We start from the raw sequence: 22,671 nt of genomic DNA, 5'->3' as shown, positions 1-22,671 counted from the left end.
TTTTGCTTAAAAATTGCCTTAGTTTAAGGATTTCATTGCTAAATTACAAACAAAAAACTTCATAGGTAATAAAAAATAAATATAAGAATTTAAATTGCTTAATAAGTCTAACCAAGTGATAAAGTTGTAATAATATAAAAATCTTACTTAGGCTTTGTTGGGAACTTTCTGAATCATTTATTAGCTCTCTTTTTAACTTCGATAAATGAACTCTGTAAATTCTAAAGGATTAAGAAAAAAAAAAATTTAATAAAATTTATTAAATTATTATTGTTGCTAAGGTTCTTTTCATTAATAAATATACAGTTTTTAGATGTTTATCAAAGTTTGCTAAGCATAATTTTCATTGAATTTGAAAGTGTTACAGTATTTTACAAAGCATATTCAGCTTATGTTCACAATTATTGTACATACTATGCACTGCACAGTATACTTTTATTATACTTATAAAGTATTGTATTTAATTTTAGTACTACATCTTTTGATTGTATTAAACATCTTTTTTTAACAATTTTTATTCCAACTGTAATTATAATATAACTCATTATAAAAACAGTGATTGTCATAAAATTAGAACATTTTAAATAAAACTAAAATATTTTTCTTTGTAGTCAACTTAGAATTTATATTTAAAACGTGTTTAAAACGTCTTATTTAACATTAAAAGAGCATTTGATTAAACTTATTTACTTCAACGACTAAGAATAAAAAGCTTCACTTTTTATACCTATAAAATTGAAATTCTTAATATACAGGACTTTCTTTATTACTATATATAAAAAACTTTAGTCTAACTATAAACTTATTAAAAATGTAAAACTGTTATAAATCTTATCTAATAGTATTTTTCTTGTAAACTAACTTTATTAACTAATTAGAAAAAAAACAATGATAAAAACACATTAAATGACAGTCAATTATATAAAATATCTATGATAAGTAGCTAATAAACAAATGATCAGTATAGTTTGCAAAACTAACGTTTTCCCAATTAAGATTGTAACATCGATAATTTTAAGTTTAAAAATATATTTTTTTACTTCTATAGAAACCTTCATAAACTGAACTTCTACTTATAAATATTTTTTAGAAGAATTCATAAATCTTATTAAAAAAAAAGTTGTAAAACTGTAAAAACCAGTGCAACAATAAAAATTAGACCATGTTAATAAGCTTACAAAACCAAAACCATTTACACTTACTGCTAGTTTTATTTAACGAATTCTGATGAAACAATCACAAAAACTATACTGCTGCTCTATCAATTCTGTACGTATGTTTTCATAATAATTCATAGCTCAATTCAAGGTAATTTAATATCAAAATTAATATAGCTAGTTTCTACATTTCTTAACTTTATCCTTAATATAGAAAAAAAATTCCATAAAAATAAAGTTTAATAAAACTTTAACATTTCTAAAAAAAACTTATTAAACTCAAAATGTTTATAGAAATTTTTGATTGTATTGCATTAATACGTAATAGAAGAAAGCTTACTTACTATATCTATATTAAAAAAAAACTTATGAACGTTTATATTTTTTAAATTAAATTTTTATCTGTCATCTTTAAATAAATAAATTTAATTAATTTTTATCTGTTATTGTTTTTAACATTATAAATGTAATACATATCAATAAAAAATGGTTGAATAATCTAACTTTCAAAACAGATATATTTTTAACAAAAATATGACACTACTAGTTTTTGATATTAACTCTAAAACAAAACTTAATTGAAAAGCAAAACTAGTGAATATACTATTGTAAATAATATTTAAAAAGCCAAATAGTGTATAAATAGTACTAAAAGAAGAAATACACCTGCACTTTTTATCTTATTATTTTGTTTCTTAATTACCAAAAAAATAACTTATCTACTCTACACAACAAAACCAACTTACCCCTTAGACAATTGTTCTCTGATATATCTTACATTAAATTTCCACTTTTTACATTCTGCTTTTCCTAAAGTTACCTGTTTAAAAAGAAACGATAATAAACAAAACTAAATGAATGTAGGAAATAAAATAAAAACTAAACAGATTATATATAACGACACAATATATGTTATAGACTGTTATACAGAAGTTGTACTTTTAAATGTAGATAATACATTTTATAATAAAAAATTAGGTTTACTATTTTCAAAAATACTTTAAATTATTATTAAACACCTTTTAATAAGTAAAAATACTGTGAAGTTTTAATTTTTACTAACAAAGAATCTTTTTTAATCAAAATAGGAACTATAAACAAATTAGATTATTAGCAATAAACATCAATAAGAACAAAAAATATCATAAATATAAAAAATTCGAATTAAGTTTTTATTAAGAAAGTTTTTAACATAAATATTTTTTGTATAACTAACAAATAAAAGTTTTTTTATTATTACATTTATGAACTAACAAAATTTTAATTTGAATAGCAGTTGTATAAGAACTCTTTAAAATATTTTGATGTCATAAATTTTTTTAAAGTTTTAGTATGCTTAAGCAAAAACAGAAATATTCAATTTGTTTTATTTATTACTTTGTAAAATAAACTCAATAAAGAAAAATAAGAACTTATAAACTTCTGAGGCTAATTTTATAGTTTAAATAAGTTTACCTTTGTAAATATTTTTTCCCAGTTCATCATAGCCTTTTCATCCTCGAGTTTCTTCAGTTTTTCACTCATTAAGTTCAGCTTTCTTAGTGAAATATCAAGCTCACGATTGACTGCTTCATTATCTAAAGTATTAAATAAATATAGTTATGAAAATAAGATTTTTCAGTACTAAATATTAAAAAAAATAGTCAATATAAATAAATCAAAATATTGTTAGATAGAAAATAATTGTGTACTAGGGTACATACAAAAACAGTGTATTTAAAACTTTCAGCTCATAAAAATTTTACACATGCAAAATTAAATTGAAAAAATTAACATACTGTGTAAAATTTTAACTGGTTTTAAGAAAATCATACACACTCTCTTTTTTTTACAAACTTTACAACTTGGTGCAACTCGATTTTCTGGAACACTCAACATTTAATTAATATTTTCAAGAAAAATGTCAATTACTATTTATTTTCTTTAAATTTTAGGTCATTACCTTCATGAAGTTTCTTCAAAGTAACACTTCTTTGTTTCCAGGGAATTGAAAAAAGTTCTACTAATCTTGTTAGTTCAGACAATGGGTTTTCCATGTCAGTTAGTCTATTAAAATTCAAATACTTAATTTAAAGTACAGATAATTTTAATACCTCATTAACTTACCCTCTAAACATCTTTCCAATGGTCACAACAAAAGTTAGGAGAAATTTTGGTGGTAAGTCATGCTCCACAAGCTCATCTTTAATATCAATTAAATCCGTGAAAGAAGCACTTAAAAGGTTAAATCCATTCATAACTCCTGCTCATTAAATAGTTATTTAAATCTAAAACAGCTTAAGCTATACTAGAGTTTATTTAAAAAAGTAAACAAAAACTTACTAGAGCAGAGTGCGTTGAATTTGTTTTCTTCTTCCACTTGTTTTTCATGTTGAGTTTCCATTTCAGCTTTTTGTTGTTCCATGAATTCTAAATCTTCTTCCTCTTCCTCATCTTCAATCACTATTAGCTTTTGCTTCGTCATTGTTGCTTTTGTTTTAAACTTTAAAAATATATCTATACTAATTTAAATAGTTATTTTTATTTATGATGTACAACAAATTCAAATACCTATTTTATAGAGTATAACCTTGAAGTATAGATAACCATTATATGCTGCTTCATATATAAATCTTTATTAACATTTAAAAAAAGCAAATTATAAAAAAAGACCAACTTGCAGCAAACTAATTAAGACCATAGTGCAAAACAACAAACTACCCAGTAAAGAAGGAATTAGTAAAACCATAATAAATTATAGGAACTTACACCATATCTTCAAAAAGACCTACAGCACTACTTAAACCCCTAAGAAAGTATGACTGACTTTAAAAAACTAAAAAGGCCTCTTTTTTTTCCATAAATAAGTTTATTTTCTTTCTCACACTTGCTCCTTTAACTTTCTTTGTCTAGCATCTAGTGCATAGAAACACTACCAATCTCACTACTATAATACCTGTTTACATGACAATTCAAATTCTTAAAAAAATTGATACAACAGTATCTCAAACAGTAATATAAATTTAAAAAAAAGTGGTTTTAGATCTATTTAAAAAAATATGTTTGCAAAACATAAACTGAAAAAAATTATTATTTAAAAAGATTTCTTTAAATTACTAAAAATTACTATACTTTTAAACAATTTTTAGCTATATCTTTAATGGTATGTTTAAAAATATCTTTTGCTCAAAAAGGTCGCAATCTCTTGCCACCGAAACCGGTTGCAAATAAGATATATAATTTGCATAAATCTATTTAGCTATACCTTTAAAAATATTTTTTTTTAATTCAAAAAGAAAAAAAAATCTGTATGTATAAATCAGACCTCCAAATCTTGTTTTTATTTTGTTTAAAAGTATTTTATTTTTTGATTTGAGGCCCGAAAAGAATTTGAATTGTAGTGCACCCATAATACCTAGGGAGGATGTAACAAGTAAAATGCCTGTTTTTTTATTTTAATACTTAACTGTACACAAGTCTTAGTTATTTTTCTTAATTAAATTTACTAATATGAAAGCTTGTTTTATAAGGATAAAATGAATCAAATTTGATTGTTGGTAGTGAGTCCTGACAATAGTTGAAGCATATAATCTAATATATACCAACCATAACGAGAGAGCACTAGCTTTTCAAACAAACATCTATGTCAATGTGTATTTATATTTTCAAAATCTCTTTTGTGCTATCACCAACTTTCAGATGAAAAAAAGTGATGTTGCCTCTAAAGGTTATTTTTTTAAGGTTATAGAACAAAAATTCTATTAAAATTTTTCTGAGTTTTGTTACTTATTCATCTTGATTTGCTATACTCATGACACCTGCTTTAACATGCTGTTTAATGCTTTTGATAAATTATTGTTGAAGTTTGTTTTACCAACGCCTTACCCATTAATTATCTTTAGCTATTACTAGCAGGAAGTGTAGTCTCTGCGATTTGCTCAAGTGTAGTACCAACACATTTTTTAGAATAATGAATCAAGGCTATATTTTATACAGAAAAACAAAATGAGAAGTTGTTATCATTGCTAGCAGTTTAGTTAAAGGCAATCTTTTGTTTTCATCCTATTTCATTCTCTTTAATTTTTTTTCTATTTAGTGTTGCTGACTTGATGACAATGATCCATATACATCCAAGAAATCTAAAAAAAAACATCTTCCATTTCCAACTAATTACCTGTACATCAGGTTGTTATCCAAAGACTTGCTAAACAAAACTTTATTATCAACTTTGTCCATTACAGTGGAGGAGCTTCATAATTGCTAGCGCAAATGTCCTTATAAGTATTTTCCCCTCCGAAAAAAAAAAACATCAGGACTCATTATTTTGATTGTTTGGTGCAAAAATGGAAAAACTTTGTCATAACTCTATAGCCTAATAATTTACCACTGAAAACCTTGGTATTAGAAATACAACTATTATGGAGGCTATTGTAAACTAAACTCAGACATTTTAAAATCTGATAATTTTGAACTTTTGTTATTAATTATTATTTTCTTAAATCTTTTCTTACCATCATAATCTCTTTAATTAGTAATTATACCTTAAATTTAAGTGGATATTTTATAGAAAGGTTTGTTTTTTAATACAAGACAGGGTGGCCATTTAGCTAGGAGTTCTGGAAAAAAGCATCAATACTTTCTGAAAAAAAAATTGGAATTTTGAACAATTTTACATGTAAAAAAAATTAAGTTATATAATAAATACACAAAAATGTATTGTTTAGAATTTTATTTATTACCTAACCACATTTTAAGTAGCATTTCATTATCTAATCAGTAGTAAGTTAAAACAATGTTTAACATCAATTTTAATTTTGCACTGAAATGTAAGAATAAAACCTGTACTTTTAAAAACCTAGAAGGAAATCAGAAACCTGGAAGGATTTTTTTTTTAAATTAAAGTCACCCTAATAAAAAAAAACATAAAAATATACATATACACTTAAAATTTATCCTAAATGTATTATTTTTTTACAACTTTTTTAAAGTAGATTAAAAATAAAAACTATAAAATTTAAGTAAATTGCCTAAAAACTAAATATATATTTTTATTTTAAGATCTGGTCATAACTTTAAAAAAAAGTGTAGAAGAAAAAAAAAAATACTCAACTGAAAAAAATGTTATAAACTAAACCATATTTTTAATACAACATCTATCTATCAGTAGATTTTTTAAGTTAAATTATAATAAATTTTTTATAAAAACTACTGAAAAAAAGTTAAAAATCAAATATAGTAAATTTTAAATAGTAACTATATCAATTTCTAAACTAAGTTTGTTTGGTAATTACCTAACATGATGTCGCACCAATATAAAGCTAAAATTTTATTATATTTCATATATTTTCTAGACATATTTTTAAGTTAAAAATATTTTTTTATAAATACATAGTTAAAATTAAACTTATTTATCGTAAACTAATACACCTTTAACATTTAATTGCTTTTATTTTACAATATAAAGTAATTATATCAATATAATCCTATATTTTGATTATGATATTGTCAAATAAAAGCAATTAAATATTTAAGTTTTATTAATTTATAATAAATAAACTTAACTATTTTGTATTTATATAAATTGTCTAAAACAAAGTACATTTTAGACTAAATATATTATAGTTAAAAAAGACATCGAGTATAATATAATTTTAGCTTGATATTGGTGCAACATCATGCTAGGTAACTACCGTTTGTTTTCAACATTTGGTCATGAACAGTACATTTGTTTTGTTGTTTTGTCAAACTATTTTTGATAATCTCAGTAAATTTAAATAATTTTAGAGTACTTTTGAAAAACTAATCTAAAATGTGGGCAAACTAAAGTCAGCATCTTCTAATAGTTTTCTATTGGGGAATAAACCAAAACTAAAATATTACTATGGAAACTGTTTAGAAATAAGTTCTAGTTAAGGGTATACTTTTTATGTGGTAGAAAATTAGGAAAGTTTATTATTACATTTAGAAACTGATTAAGATTTTTATGAAGTTATGTCGACTTTTTTATCTTACTATACTATTCAAAAAACTTTTTTTTTAATGGTAAAAATAAGCATCAGTCTCAGACTTTACACACTGCACTGCAACGATAAACGTTTTCTGGGAAGGTTTGTTAAATTTTACAAGATAAATATACACTTACAGTATATAGATAGATGTTAATTGTTTACTGTAAAAAGCTAAAGGTTTAAACGAACAATATTTATATAGTTTTCGTTTACATTATGTAAAACATCAGGAATATCAACATCACTTATGTAAGTCTTTAAAGATGCAGTCATTTTAAATAAGTTATTTAAAATAAATTATCAGCCAATCCAATTTTTTTTTAATTTATATAGCTAATCAAATACTTGAAACTTTTCAATGTTAGGTAGTTTTTAAACATATACAAACAGAACTAAAATATTTTAAAGAAATTTAAAACATAAAAAACAAAGTAATAATATTCACTAAAAATAATAATATAATAAGTTATGAAAGAAATAAGTAAAAATTGTTTTACAAATTAGTCAAAGTACATTTAAAAAAATTTTCTACTAGTCTTAAACATATTTTTTAAATTTTTTATATATGTTCGTTGAGTTTTAACAAAGGTAACATAAACTAATTAACACTTAAAATTATTTACATACTTAAGTTTAAAAGTAAATTTGATATTTACTTTTATTTATAAGCTTTTTTTATATTTAAAGTATTAAAAATTAGTTATTTCAAAATTAAAAAAATATAGCAAAACTTTTTTTTTCTTCTCAGTAAACTAATTAAAGTGCGCATTTAAAAAGTGGCTACTAAAAAGGAAGGTTAAGTAATTTTTAATAGTTATAGTAGTTTAAAGAGTCAATTATCACTTCAAAAATACGATGGATCTCTCTTAAATAAAATTATAAGATAACCAAATATAATCTTAAATAACTTAAAGTTGGAAACTTAAAATGTTTTAATTTTTAGAACTATTGGTTTCAATAAGATGCGTAATGTAGCATTTCTGCTTTGTAAACGTAAATTATAGCCAAATAACCATTTATACTAGATTTCATTGTTGTACGATCGTAAAAAGCTTGTTCCTAAAAACTAAGTCATTGATTTTGTTTTCAATGAAGTTTTTTTAGCAAAACTATTCACAAAAATTCTATATTAATGTGCTAATCGTATGATGGTATAAAAAAAATTTATGGCCACAACAGCCAAATCATTATACATGCTAACTGAACAAATCTGTTTGTGCTTAATATTAATCAAAATATCAGATATTGATTGATTGCTTATTTTTAAAAACACCCTTACTACTAAACTAGTTAATGCCGCTTGATTAGTTAACACAAGAGTTATCTTGTGATTTCATCTATAACCTATATCTTAGTTTATCGCGGTAGCGGACTGTTGAAAGACATAAGAAAAGGTCTTGGCCAGTTAGATTTACATTTTTATAAAAACTAATTTGCTAAACGAAATTTGGCATTTTAAAGACTAATAAAATGTGTTTATCTAGTACTAATAAAACAGTTAGTGAAATGAGTCTTTTTTGCATATAAATTTATAGCTTTTTACAAAACTTTAAATTAATGTATAAATTAGATTTAAAATAGGACACTATGTTGACTTTAATTTTTTATGGCTAAGGTAGTAGATACTTAAGTGCTTTATCATTACAGTTCTTAAAATAAATATCTTTCTTGTTTAATTTAAATAATTTTTTAAAGTTTGAAAGTAGTTTGAATAAAAAAACAAAATTCTACATACTTTTTTAGAAATATGTCTTCGCTAATATTCAAAATGATTAAAAAAATTATAACTTATATCAAAATTTTAATGTCTACAATATTATAATCAAAATTAAATTAAATTAAAAGCTTAAACAGCTCAAAACTAAAAGAAAATCCAGTTTCTAGTTTATTTTCAAGGTTTATTACCTGATTTAAACTTTACTATTCGTTTTATAAATAAAGTCTTGTATATCACTGTTTTGTAAGTCTCAAAACTAAAATTTTATGTTTGATCACAATAAGGCTCATATTTTTGTCACATCTGTGTATAAAAAAACACAAAGCTAACGTGTTAGTATAGATAAAAAGTAAATAATTAGCAGTAGCTTCAATCTATTAATAATCACATTACAAATAATCTATTAATAAAGTCCATTAGGCTTTTTAATAAACTACAAACAACTTGTTGATGGATAGTCATCGGACAGTAATTAGCAGTAACATGGTTAAAATTAGAATTAAATGTTATCATATTAAATACAGTTATAAATAAGTACTGTTAATAAATTTAAACTCTTAATAATACGAACTGTAGTTAAGTTTAAAAGACAAAACGATAAAAATTTATTATTTAATTGGTATATATAATGTTCATTCAATAAAAAAAACTTTTTTCAAGTATTTATTGTTTTAAATTTGTGTAGTGTTTTTTTGAAGAATTATTGTGCTCTGAAAAGTTATCTACTTATTCTTAGCAGAAAAAAGGTACTATGATAAATAAAAAATTTAGGGTTTGTTGTATTACACTTGTAAAATAATATAAATTTAGATTTGGAAGAAAAAAAAGTCAAAGAGTAAGTTAAACACTTATTTTATCAATACGAGTCTCTTAAAGTCGTGCAAAGAAATAGATTTTAAATACTTACTATTTGTTCTTGATTTTCGATAACTATAAGTATAATTATATCTTAGTATCTTAAATTCAAAACGATAACAAATTGGTTTCACAAGAGTTTAAAAACAAGTTACGAATGCTTATCTAAATAATTTCAAAAAGTCTAGTTATAACGTTTTAGAGATATAATTTGATTCGAATATTTATAGATTTAACTTATCAAAAACAATTTGTAAATTTTTTAGATTCCGAAACACTATATAAAGTTAACAAAACTAAACTTAATTATGTTTTAACAATGTTTTGGTCGTAGCAGTTCTACTATATGCATAATGAAAACGTTTTGTTGTACAGTAATTTATTAAAGGAAGTTTAAGTTTTTTACTTAACAATGACAATCTTTAAGCTCAGAAGCAATATTTTTAAACTAAGATAAAAACCAACTGGTTTATTCTAAAACTCTACTGCAAGACTTCATAAAATTTGTGTTCTCAGTATTCATAGTACTTTGTTCAATAAGTTTTGAAGTGGAATTAAAAAAAAAAACTCTTTAAATTATAGACTTTTTAACGAAAATTGTTTGCGTTTAGTTACAAGTGTTTTCAAAATTTTTACATTTGAACAGTATAAAGCATAGAAATGTTTTTGTTGTATATAGAAAGTTTAGTGAGTTACTTAGACTAAATATTTATGTAGCTTCTTATAAACTTTATACATTGTTTCCACATTTATTAATAAACAGTACGTTATAAGTTTTATCAAAAAAATTCTTTTAGTAAGAGTAGTTTTTGTTAAAACAGGTATAAATAAAATGTTTAGTTTGGACGTAAGCTTTTATCAATTATGTTACTGACACATTTTCTTTTAGCTTCAAAATCAGTGTGTTATATGGTATTGATAAAATATCATAGAATTCAAGAATAATTTTTAAACTTTTTATTAAAGCCTTTCAAAAAATCAAAGTTAATTTACCACTGTAAAAGTTTATATCATCAACACTTTTTTTTTGTAAAAGTAATGTTTAATATATAACCTAAAACTTAAGTCTAAACTGTGTCTCTTTAAACTATAGTTGTTTTTAAATCTAATAAAAAATTACAGACTAATTTAACTGTTTTATTTATAAAAGCTGAAAAAAAAAAATTCACAATAAATATTAATGGAAAATTTTAGCTAGTTTCTTATTGAAAATAAGTCATACTAGTTATTAATTATTTTATAAAATTACACATAAAATAAAACTATAATTGAACTAAAAATTTTCAATTAGAGATACAAGCTTAAGACAGTTTGCACTCACTAAGTAATTATTTACGTTGACCACAACTACCATCGTTTTACGAGATTTAATTAAGTACTTGTGGTTTAAACGTATTTACTCTGTAGTAGTAAAAGCTTTGCATCGATTCTCACACAAACTTATTTCTTTTAATTATGACGTATCTAAGAAAAAAGCTTTCGCCAGCTGCAGACGTAAAAGGCTGACGCAACTTCGTAATAAACAAACGCGATTCTTTTTCAAACAATAACTTTTTCTTGCTTATAACAAAACTTCCTTATCTCCTGTTTTGCAACTATTTAATGTGATAAAGTATTTGTTTTTAGTCATACTTTATATAGAGTAGTTTATAATACTAAGGTTTTTAAAGGATCTAGTTTTTTTTTTCATTAAGTGCTTTAATTATTTTTTGTTTATCTAATCATTTTGGTTTTACACATCAGTGAGCTTGTTTATTTACTCCTTTTTTTTTACTATAAATAATGATTTCTTGTAGTACATTTAGAAGAAGTGTACTTAGAAAAAATTTTTTTTTGGTTTTTTCATTTCTGAACGAAGCATAGTTAATTATTTTAGTAATATTTACGAACTCACATGTATGTTATAAAAATACAAGAGCTAATTGATAAGTGGTTTCAACTATTTTTAAAATTAAAGTAATTAGCTCTTATTGAAACATTTAGATTATTTCTTAAAATGTCTAAATTCATTATTACTTAATTAAAAGTTTTTAAGTATGCAAAATAATTTAATTTAAAAAATTTCTTTTAGCATTCAATGCTCATTACAAACTATTAAATTTATAGTTTACATTAGTCTACTAAAATAGAACCGTAAAAAAGGTACGAAATAGAAATGAAAAAGAGTAATTAATATTAGTCTAACTAAACTTTGATGCAATAAATATAATTGTTTTTTCAAAGTTTTTAAAAGCTACAGATTATCCTAATCATATGAACTTTCTACTTAATAATTCCAGTATGCACGGCTTCGAAATGAAAAAAAGTTTTTTGAAAAGTTCAAGTTATCTTTTTATCAAATATTTGAAATGTATTCAAAAATTATAGTTACTTATATAACCTTACTCTAACCGACTTAACTAACATTATCAAAATTTTAACATTTAACAAAGTAACAAAGTGATTTTCGTGACGTCATATTAACAAGCAAGCGCGCATTATGTGGGGAATCAAGGTGAAGTGCATTTGATGCATTTCGGTCGCATTATAAGCTCACTTGTCTCACTTTACTTCCTGCGCGACGCGATTCTGCTATAAAAGCGGCGTCGCACGCGAACAAATTGCTCACTGCGCTGCTGATTTTACTCAAAACTTTAACTTCTTTGTTATTCAAGTGTGTGTATAAACAAAGTTAAAATGGTAAACGCAAACTACTGCAAAACTTCGTTTGTTCACTTTCCCTGTGAAATTGAATGCAGTTATGAAGACGACGATGATGTTGAGGAAGAAAAGTACAATCAGGTTTGTCAGCCGGTTTTGTTGGTTAGATTGTTTTATAAAACAAATTTTGTTTATGTTCAATTTAATTGATTAGTATGTATTAGCATGTTGACAATGTGTGGAAAAACTAAAAATATTAATTAAAAAAATATGTTGTAAATTAAATACTCAAGACAAACCTAATAAAAATAAAAATACACATTAACTATAATACTTTGTTTAAAAACATGAAATATAAACGGTTCATTAGATTAAGAGTTCAAATGATTTCATTTAGAGATTAGATTCAAAATACTTTGATTTCAACTTGATTATGCAAACATGCATACAATAATTTCATTCAGACTTACTAATGTTAAATTCTAAATCGATATAAAAGAGAAGTGTTCTCCTTTATTATCATACATCTAGGATTAAGTTATGTAAATAACAAAATTTTAGACCGGATTTTATTGTACAAGTCAAAATACGTATATTGTCTTTAAGGTCAATGTATATCTTGGTTGACTTTTTATTTTTGTATTGCGTAAAGTTATAAATTTAAAAAATACCTTTAAAAACACCTTTAAAAATGCTACAATAATAGATTTAAAAAATTTACTTATCTAACAATTTTTTTTTAAAAGAATTTGTTTTATGTATTCTGTCTCCTTATATAAACCCATATTCATTGTATAATGTTTGAAGTTTTCTTTCAAAAAATATTAAACATATATTAACACCAAAATGTTACTGAATTTTTAAAAACTATAGCAAAAAAATTAAATAAATAACACAAAAAAAAACTTTTATATAAAAAATTTAATATCTAACTACTCTGAAACTTTGTCTATAAAAAACAATTTTTTAAAACGGTATAACAGCGTTGCTATGAGGACACAAGAAATTTTCATTTATTCTTATATTGTAATGAAAGATCCAAAGGATCAATATAGATACAAGTGAAGTTGTAAAATTTGATAGAGTATACCATAGACGTTATCATTTTTATAAATAACTTTGGCGAAATTCGCTAAAATTTATTGTGTAATAAAATAGTTTTATGATGCTTTTATTGAACTTAAGTAAAGTTGTGGTTAATTATAGGACAAATGAAAACATTTGCTGACATTTTTCTTTAAATCGTCAATCTTAATACTTTACACAGTGTGTGCTAAGTATTCTTCCACTGTTAATAACGTTATACAAACTGAAACTTTTATTTTAAGTAATAAATATTTAACAAAGTAATAAGTAAACTGACTTCGTAAAAAAGTTCGTAGAGTAAATATAAGATCAAATATTTTTTATTTTGATTCATGTACACTTAAAACAACCTAGTTTAAGTAAAAATATGTTTTAGTACTTATTATGATTTTTTACGAGAATTGAGTTTCATTAACTAAGTAACCTTTAATTTTTTTTCATAATCAAACATAAAACTTACATACTTATGTATAAAAAGCTACTGAAAAATGGATAAAAACAACAGTTTTTTAAAAGGTTTTTTCAGCTTAATAATAAACGCATTACAATACTGTTTAGTTTAAGGGATGCAAAAATTTTTTGGTTATGTAATTTTCTAACGAGCAAAAATTATAACTCCCTTACATATTCAAAACACACAGACTTGTTTTAATCTTTTATAAAAACTCTTTCCGTTTATCAAACCGCTGCGCCCATGTGTACGTTGCGTCAACTGATTAGCAAATGGTTAATGTCAAAACTTTCAAGTTATGACGTCAGCAGAAATAAGTGGTGTATTCAATGTTCGGTCAGTTTGGTGCTTTCAGTTTTTTAGAGCTCCGGTCGTTCCAGTGTGCAAATTAGTCGAGTTAGTTAAGCGTAAGTTTGTTTAAGATTGTATTAGACATTAGTTTTTAAGGATGACTTTTTTTGGTTTATACACTTTTTATCGAACATAAAACATTTTCTAGTTTAAAAACAATTATTAACACTGAATCTTACCATGAAGCGCAGTGTTTATTTTTTTTCTAACTATTTTAATTATTAACAAAATATGTATTTATGTTTTGATAGAGTATTCATTCAATGTCAAAAACAACAAAAAACTATATTTTAAAGTTACAAAGTACTTTAGTGCTAAAAATAAAATAATTAAGATATTATAACTTGTTTTAATAAAATTTTTGAATTAAAGATACGTAACTTAGTAAACTACAAACAAACTATGAAAATTAGTTCGACTTTGCTACTAAATCAATCATAATGTTTTGAACTATTTAAGTTTTATAAAAAAAGTATATATAGTTTTAACTATTTTTGTTAAAATATAAAAATGTGCTTTTAACCATCAGTCTTAGTATAATATTTAAACTTTATTAAAGTGTTTCAGAACAACTTTTTTTAAATGACCAAGACTAGAGTTTTTTTAACACTTTTTGATTACCAAAAATTTTTAAAACAATACAAAATTTAGTTTTCTAACAATGCTATCAGGTTAAAAGTTTTTTTGATAGCTTTAATTACACGCATTCCTCAAATGTAAGTATTTAGTTGTGTTTATAAGTTCCAAAAAAAATCACATAATCTATAATGTAATTAAATACGTATAATCATAAATTTTAACAAAAAAGCACTCTTTAATTCGATTCCAAAAAGTTTTAAATGTAAACAACAAGTATTACTTGACTTCAAACAAGCTTTTCTTCGTTTGCTTTGAAGTAGTTGCTGACTTTCAACTCAGTTGTCATGGAGATAGTCCAGCATACGTTTTCACGTCACTTGCGTGCCCTTTGCTTCTGTTTTAGTGACGCAAAAAAACTTTAAATGAAAAACTGGTTAGATAAGAAGTGACATCGAGAATAATTGCTTGAATTTCATCTGTGGATGTGTTTTTGTACTTTTTTTTCGTTGATACAGTAGAACATTATCTTTGCATAAGCAATAGTAAAACAATGTTTTATAAATTAAAACACACAATATTTGATAAATACAATAAGATACTTTATTCTTTATTTGAATAAAAGGAATAAGATGTGTTTTATCATACAATTTATCTTTAACGGCAGTTAGCGTTGTACAACTAGTCTTGACTTACTAAATAGAGTTTTCTATATTCACATTGACTTACGCGTGACGTAACTTTTTATTTCGGTCGTAACAACGTTTAATTAATATCCTACTTTGATACAACATAATAAACGTGTTGCTTGTTGCGTTATTATAGATTAAGAATACAAGCTGCTAAACTAAGATAATATTTAGTTTATATATGATAGATTTAGTTTCTTGTAAAACTATGAACTAAACTTGTAGAAAAAAAAAAAAAATTTAATCAACGTATTTTATGTAATAAACTATATTTCAGAAGCATCACTTATATCTATATATAAAAACACTAAAATATAATCTAAAGAAGCAAATCTTTCTTAAAGTTTTACGTAATTAATTCCTGTAATTACTATTATATTTAATTGTAAAAGTTGTGTATTTAATTTTCTAATAATAATTTTCTTTAATATTTAACAGATTACTTTGTATGTTTTATCTTCAAGTTAATTTTTGATAGAAATAACAAACTTTATATATAAACGGTCAGACATAATAAATGTTTAAAATACATAGTGTTCTAAATACTTTTATTCCAGACGCTATTTAAAAATAGGAAACATTAACATCTATTTCAATTTATGTGTTAATTTTAAAAATGATTAACTTCAAAAATAAAAATAAAAATATTTTTTTAAATAAAGTCTTAAAAATGTTAATCTACATATTTTTCAAAAATCATTAAGGCTTCTACTAAATTCTGTTTTAAAAAATTAACTTAATTTATATTTCAAGTATTCGAAAATTTATTTAATTATAATAAAAGATTTTGTTTTAATCAGGAAGCAGAACTCAAAGGAGGCCTTCAGATTCAGTATCAACAAAACAAACACAAATCAAACCACCACAGCATCAACTCTCAACGAAGACTTTCTACTGCAAGAAGGCTGAGTACAACGCGCAGAGGTAGCAACGCGAGACCTCTAGTTGTATCTGATGAATTTATAGCAAACTTTAGTGAACAAGTGAGCTAAACTTGTGTTTACTCGAATAAGTAAAATAACATTTAACTTGAACTAATTTTAATTAATTTGGCAACTAAAATTTCGAGAAAACTCAAGACTTTAGTTTTACTAAAGCAAAATATTTTGCCAAACTAAGAGCAGCAACATTTTTTATTGTTTTAATATTTTTCACAATACCGCATAAAAATTTACTCTATAAAATAATATTCTTTCTACCAAGCGTATCATAATTAAATAAGTATATGGCATGTATAATTATAAGCTGCAAGCCTTAATTATTATTTCTGACCGTAACTTTTTCACATTTAGTTAACTGTAGTTAAATTGTTTTAAGTTTACCTCATTATGCAGGAAATCAATCAAATTACAAGTGACACAATGGAAACTTACTGTGTCGTAATAATAGGCGAGTTAAGTGTTGGAAAATCAGCTTTGTGCCGGAGTTTCTTTGAAAACGGCAAACGAAACTGTACACCTCATTCGCATACCAACTACATCGATAACGAAGTAGATGAAGAAACAGCAAATCGTTAGCTTCGTTTCAAACATTTAACAGTTACTTTAGTATATCATATATTGAGATAAAATAAACTGAAAGAAAATTTTATGATAACTAAGTAAGATTTTTTTATATAAAAACATATTTGTTTAAGAAAACAGTACCAGTTGGTTAACTTATATATAAATAACAACAGATCACATCTACGAAAGACCTGTAAAAATAGGAGGAAAAAATAATTCTGATTGCAGACTACGTATTTTAGACATTAACACTGAGGTAATACTTTTGTACTATGTCACTATTTTATTACTTTTAGGAATTAAAAATACATATCAAAATGTCCATAACATTTTTAAACTAAGGCAACTAAATTTTGTCTTTTATTGTAGCAGAAACTTATACGCACTTTAACTAGTTACAAGTTAATAAATTTAAGAACTCGGTATTCTTATCGCAGTATAGCTGTTCAAAATGTTTTTTTTTAATATGAAAAATTTTTAATCAGAGACATTTAGAAGACTGTTGTGATGACCATTTTGCCAGTATGACATCGTACATGGACATTGGTGATGCTTTTGTTATCGCGTATGCAGTAACAGGTATGTAAAATTAAAAAGGTAAAAAGTTAAAAAAATAACTAACAAAACTTATCAAATGTAGATGCGGGAACTTTTGAAACCGCACATGAAATTCTCGAACACATCAGCAAGTTGAAAGAAACCGAAGACACCGGTGAATTTCAGCCGCCTGTCATACTGGTTGGAAACAAATGCGATTTAGTGCGTAAAAGAAAAGTTACAGTTGAAGGTAGTTAGAAAAAAAATAGTTTACCAACAAGCATTAGCAAGTGTTAGGTAATTAAGTAAGAACTTAAATTTAGTATAAAATGTGTTAATACTTTAATTTAAAAGTTTAACTTTAAAACATGGTTATACTTTTTTTACAAAAAGACACAACATAAAGTTTAACTATTTATTTTAGTTTTAAAAATATATAAAACACCATAAGTTTAAACCAAACTAATTTCAAGTTTTTGTAAAAATTAGCTTGTTTTTATAATAATCAAAAAATATAAGATAATAGTTAAGTAGAGCTATAATGTTTCTAAATTTATTAAATAATCGATAATGCTAAAGAAGATTAGAACGAGCAGCTTGGCTGACAGGCTCATTTTATTAGTTACATAAAAATATTATTTAGTGGTAAGTGTTAAAACTGGCTTAGTGAAGAAAGGCGTAATTGAGTTTGGCTCTTTTCTTGTATGATCAATATGTTAAAATTTAATTTTGTTCCAAAATGACAAGATAGATTTTCTTAAAAACTTAAGTGATTTTCTCATGTTTGATGTATATTAAATGCATATCAAACATGTGCTTGGAAATTTTATAAAGTGTACACTGGGGACTATTGTTTCTCTTTTTGTTAAAGCTTTTACATCCTTATAAAAAACCATTGAGAAAGTTCTAAACTTGTACAAACAATTACAACAAACATCATTTAAATACAAAAATTTAAACTCTATTAAATTATATACATTTAATTTTTTCATTTTAAATTGTGCAACTTTTATTTTTCATTTTTGTTATACTAGCGATTGTGAAAATTGTGTGACTTTAATTAAATAGTTTTTAACTACAAAAATTTTTGGTAAAACATTACGTTTAAAACTAAGATCTACAAGCACTTTAAGCTACATAAAATTAATTTTAGAAAAACTGCGCTTTAATTTGTATGAAATATCAATTTTTTTAATTTCAAAACAAAAAAAGTATAAAGTAAAATTGATTTTAAAATAGTTTAAAAAAGTATTTATACTCCACAAAAAGCAGCAGATATTTATCTAGATACTAATTAAAATTATTAAAAAAAAGCTACGTAAAGCTTCAATTTCTACAACTTAGTCTACTTAACTATTTTTAATCAGCAACAAAAGTGAAGTTTAAAAAGCAACGTATTTAGCAAAATGGAGAACAGAATTTAATTCACATATAAAATTGTTTTTTTTGTACACAATTCATTAATATACGTTTTTGTATTTTTTTCAGAGGGAATAAGACTAGCTGAAGAGTTTGGAACAAAGTTTGTAGAAACGAGCGCAAATCTAAACTTGAACACTGATAAGCTTTTCGAGGGCACGATACGTCAGATACGCCTTCGCAAGGAAAGACACCTGTTGAGCGTAGAATCGCCGATGCCAAACTACGATTTCAGTAAAAAAAGAAAAAGTAAAATTTCGCTTGGGTCTTTTGGAGATCACTTTAGTCTGTGAGTGTTTTGTAACAAATTTTAAGAAGTTTTTCTTTGTTTAGAAAAAAAGTTTATAAAATTTAACAACTAAAAGAAACTTTCATATCTTTTATTTGCTTAGAAATGCTAAAAAAACCTAGATGTTTCTAAATCTTTAAAACACATGACATATAAGTAAACTTTAAAACTAAATATTGTATCAAAATTGTTTTACTTTTCTTTTTTAATGCAGTAACCTCTTGCATCTTTACGCACTCGTGACGTTACGCACTCTCGTTTAGTTACGTATTTTAGAATTCTAAAAAAGTCAACCAATGAAAATTTTAGTTTTCTTTAATATTGCACAAATTAGGTTTATTGTATATTTTCATGTAAAGTATGTTTTTAAATACTAACTCTCCTCTCTATATCTTTATACTTTGTAAACTTATCTTCCTTGACTAATTGATAAATATTTAGTTATACCTCAGTATATCAGAAATTTTTTTAGCTAAAATTCTGAAAGAAATATGACAGTGTAAAATAATGAAAGTATAATGAAATAATGAGAGTTTTCAACACAAATAAATAATACAGTACTCTTGCCCTATATATTAATAAACATCTTAAAATGAAATTTAATGAAACTTCCGAGCAAAAAGTAGCTGTAATACTTAATAAATATAGAGCTCACATTTAAAACAAAACTCAATTGTTTTTTTAGTAAACATTTCACTAATTTTCATTTGACTTTTTTTTTTAGTTTAAGGTCTTCTTCTGTACCACTTGCTTTACACGGCAATTTGCTAAGTAAAATAGAATATAAATGTATAAGTATCAAATAAGTCAGATATAAGTAAAGATAAAAATAAAATTTACTTATTATTAAAATTAGTAAAACTTTTATACAAGTATTATTATTTTATATAAAATTAATTTCTTTTTTTTATATGTATAGTGTTATCTTTTGTTTTCATGTTTATTAACTAAGTAAACAAATTGTTAAAAGGGGGAAAGTCCTCAGTCTACTTTTAAATAAAAGCAATATCAAAAACAGCCATTATAGAAAGTATATTTGGTACCTCTCATAACTTTACGATCTCTCGTATCTTTACGCACTTTTTCTGTGGACAAAATGTGCGTAAATAAGCGAGAGGTTACTGTAACTTTAATAAAAATATAATATTAAAAAATTAAACAAAATACTGCTATATTTACATTTTTTAAATCAGTTAAGTTGTTTTAAATTGTTAACATTTAAAACCTTCAGTTTTATTCAAAAAGAAACCTTAGTAAGTTTATTTATTTATACTTATGTATTACTGTAGACATAGTAAGTTTTATCTATACTTTAGATGCATAAAAAATAAATCCTATTTTTTAACTTGATAAGTTAGTTAAATAGAACTAGACAAAAGTTCATCACTTTATTTAAAATTCAAAAATAAAAACAATTTAAAATATTTTAATGTTCTGTTTTATAAATTTAGCATACCAAGTTGTCCTAAAATAAATTATAACTTAAATTAATAATTTAGTAAGAAATAAATAAGTTTTTAATATCCGATTGTGTTTTTAATATTTAACATTTATTTTACACAGTTTACGGAGCAGCTTAAACTAATTTTCAAATAGATGCTAAATCTTAATTTTTGTCGCTTTATTTATATACACAACAGGTTTTAATTTTAGTTACAAAACTTTTCTTAATTTAAACAATTTTTTTTTTGGCTTTATTCTATATAAAAAAATATACATATACGGAAAAAAATATTAATTATCGTATTTTTTAAAACATGCATAACTTTGAATCAAATCTCAAGCTAAACCTTAATCAACTACAGACATAGATCCGAATCTGTACGAAGCAATTTTCTGTCAACAAACACATCTTCGCGTATGTCCTCATACCACGGCAGACACCGTAAATCCACAGCTTCTGTTACTCCGTTGCCCAGCTACAAAGTACCTCAACAACTGCAACAAATGACTTCATCAAAAAGTTTTGCCTGCGAGCAGGGAAGCTCTTCGAAAGAGTTAGACATAATTGCTCAACCTAAGAGTAGCAGAAGTTTTTTCAAAAAGTGCAAATCGCGGCTAATGAAAACTTTTTCTTCAGTTTCTAACGCAGGAAACTCTCAGAAAAAAACAGTCTGCCAAGACTTATCAATTTTGTAAACCAAAAAATTTTAAGAGTTTAAAAAATTGTTTGCTCTATAACCTTATAAAATCACAAAAAAAAGTTTTTAGGATTGCATTTTTATGTTTTTACTAAAAGTAAATTAATTTGTTTATTAATTAACTGAGCTTTTTTGAAGCAAAGGCAAAAAATATGTTGATTAAGTCATTTTCTAATTTTCAAAGTAGTTAAACTAGTTGTTTAATTATTACTTTTTACTGCAGTTAGTAGATTTTCATCATTTTTCTACAATACTTAACTAAAGTTATCTAGGTTCATACTTTATTAACTCGACAACACTAATCAATTGATTTAAGAGATTAACGCAATTCGTGTATGTTACTTTACTATAAAGTTTTCATACTACTTTACTTTAAAAAATAAAATTTTTGTAGTGTACTAATTTTAACAATCTGCTTCCATAATATAACTGCCATAATTTTAAAAACTAGAATTTGATTTAATTTAATATCAATATTTTTGAAATTTTTACAAATAATGTCAATGAGTATATTGTAAAACTTTTAGATTTCATTTTGTATCATTAAATTACAAAAAAAAAGTACCAATGAAATACTTAAATGTATTTTTAAAAGCTGGTGTAAATTTGAAGTAGCTTGGTTTAGAAATGTAGTACTTTATTTTTCCTTGCTTACTGCTGACTACATCTTTTATAAAACTTTGTTTTTTTTCTTCTACCTTATAAAATATAAACAATAATTTCAGACCAATGTTTAGCAACTACTTCTGTACATTAAAAACAGCTTGTCTAAACAAATTCTTTATTCTTGTTGTTGTGACATTTGATGTTTGTTATTAAATGGAAAATAAGTATATGTCGTGGTAGCATTGTTTTTTGTTTCTTTTTGTTCGTTAAATATACAATCATTAATTAGTTTAGTGTCTTCTTTAGTTATTTATATATATTAACTAGAAAAGTACATTTTTGAGCTTTGAAATTAAACTTTAATTTAATTCCTAATACTCAAATATAATTTGGAAGTCTATAGATATGTTTAAGAAATCAGTTAAAATTTCCAAAGTCTATTGTTAATCATTTAAATTTAGATATTATTTAAGAAAAATATTTCTAATGTAGAAACTTATATTAAAAACATATTTTATTTTGAACCTGTAAAAATTTGATATATTACTACTGTTAACCAAAAAGCTTAAAAACTTTAATATGCAATATATTTAAAATGTTAACCTTTTTAAAGTCAAATATGTCTACAAATTAAGGAAAACCAGTCATCAACAACATGACTTAAA

At 24.1% G+C, this 22,671-nt stretch overlaps 2 protein-coding genes across 2 annotated transcripts; one reads left to right on the top strand and one right to left on the bottom strand.

Moving 5' to 3' along the window:
* Positions 1 to 1,899: 1,899 nt before the first annotated feature.
* On the bottom strand, positions 1,900 to 3,621 carry LOC145837029 (uncharacterized). Its single transcript, XM_082944800.1, has 5 exons — positions 3,480 to 3,621; positions 3,264 to 3,399; positions 3,100 to 3,203; positions 2,613 to 2,734; positions 1,900 to 1,977 (listed from the first exon to the last, which is right to left on the bottom strand). The coding sequence occupies exons 1-5, from the start codon at positions 3,619 to 3,621 to the stop codon at positions 1,900 to 1,902; spliced, it is 582 nt and encodes a 193-aa protein (XP_082800926.1).
* Positions 3,622 to 12,297: 8,676 nt separating this feature from the next.
* LOC145832688 (uncharacterized) lies at positions 12,298 to 22,288 on the top strand. The gene is made up of 8 exons (XM_082939997.1): positions 12,298 to 12,497; positions 16,310 to 16,492; positions 16,844 to 17,021; positions 17,188 to 17,270; positions 17,500 to 17,593; positions 17,655 to 17,801; positions 19,040 to 19,259; positions 21,065 to 22,288. The coding sequence occupies exons 1-8, from the start codon at positions 12,393 to 12,395 to the stop codon at positions 21,396 to 21,398; spliced, it is 1,344 nt and encodes a 447-aa protein (XP_082796123.1). The 5' UTR covers positions 12,298 to 12,392; the 3' UTR covers positions 21,399 to 22,288.
* Positions 22,289 to 22,671: the final 383 nt, after the last annotated feature.

This window comes from Thalia democratica, chromosome 1, assembly GCF_965202585.1.
Source record: "Thalia democratica chromosome 1, ktThaDemo2.hap1.1, whole genome shotgun sequence".
In the NCBI taxonomy this organism is placed as follows: Eukaryota; Metazoa; Chordata; class Thaliacea; order Salpida; family Salpidae; genus Thalia; species Thalia democratica.
The sequence above is the reverse complement of the archived record's forward strand: the minus strand, read 5'-3'. Positions and strand labels throughout refer to the sequence as shown.